The 592-nt window shown below is 47.3% G+C and overlaps 1 protein-coding gene across 1 annotated transcript; it reads right to left on the reverse strand.

Moving 5' to 3' along the window:
• Positions 1-13: 13 nt before the first annotated feature.
• LOC107681639 (actin-related protein 2-A-like) lies at positions 14-520 on the reverse strand (the record flags this gene model as incomplete). The annotated part of the gene is made up of 2 exons (XM_016477956.1): positions 172-520; positions 14-86 (listed from the first exon to the last, which is right to left on the reverse strand). Coding segments are annotated over exons 1-2 (283 nt in total), but the record flags the coding sequence as incomplete, so codon positions are not given.
• Positions 521-592: the final 72 nt, after the last annotated feature.

Below are 592 nucleotides of genomic sequence, written 5' to 3' on the forward strand. Positions count from 1 at the left end.
AAAGGTTGAGTACCTTGCGCATAAAGAGTGAGCACGGCCTGGATGGCGATATAAACGCCTGAGAACTGATAGGTCTCAAACATCACCTACAGGGAGACAAGAGGGTCAAAAATAATCACAAACCTCATTGAGGTTCATCACAGGTGTTATTCAACAAACGAGCGCTCAAACCTCGATGATCTTCTCTCGGTTCTTGGTGGGGTTCATGGGCGGCTCCGTGAGCAGGATCTTGCAGTTCCGCGAGTCGATGTTGAGCTTCTCGGGGCCGAAAGTGTAGTCCCACAGGTGCTTCATATCGTCCCAGTTCCTCACGATCCCGTTCTCCATCGGGTAGTTCACCTCCAGCATGGAGCGCAGCTCGCTCGCCTCGTCACCCACCATTAGGTCCTACAGGTCACAGCGGAGAGGTCAAAGTTCAGAAGGCTCAATGTTATCTTTCATTTTGAGCTGAACGGAAGCTGTGCAGGTTGAAAGAGAAATTAAAAGTGTCGAACGTAGCTGGAGACAACTGGGAAAACAAACTTCATTTCATCAGTTGTTCAAAATAAAAGTCGCCGATTTTTATGAAATACACTTTGCTAAAACTATAATA

This window comes from Sinocyclocheilus anshuiensis, unplaced genomic scaffold, assembly GCF_001515605.1.
Source record: "Sinocyclocheilus anshuiensis isolate Anshui unplaced genomic scaffold, SAMN03320099.WGS_v1.1 scaffold23762, whole genome shotgun sequence".
Lineage (NCBI taxonomy): Eukaryota > Metazoa > Chordata > Actinopteri > Cypriniformes > Cyprinidae > Sinocyclocheilus > Sinocyclocheilus anshuiensis.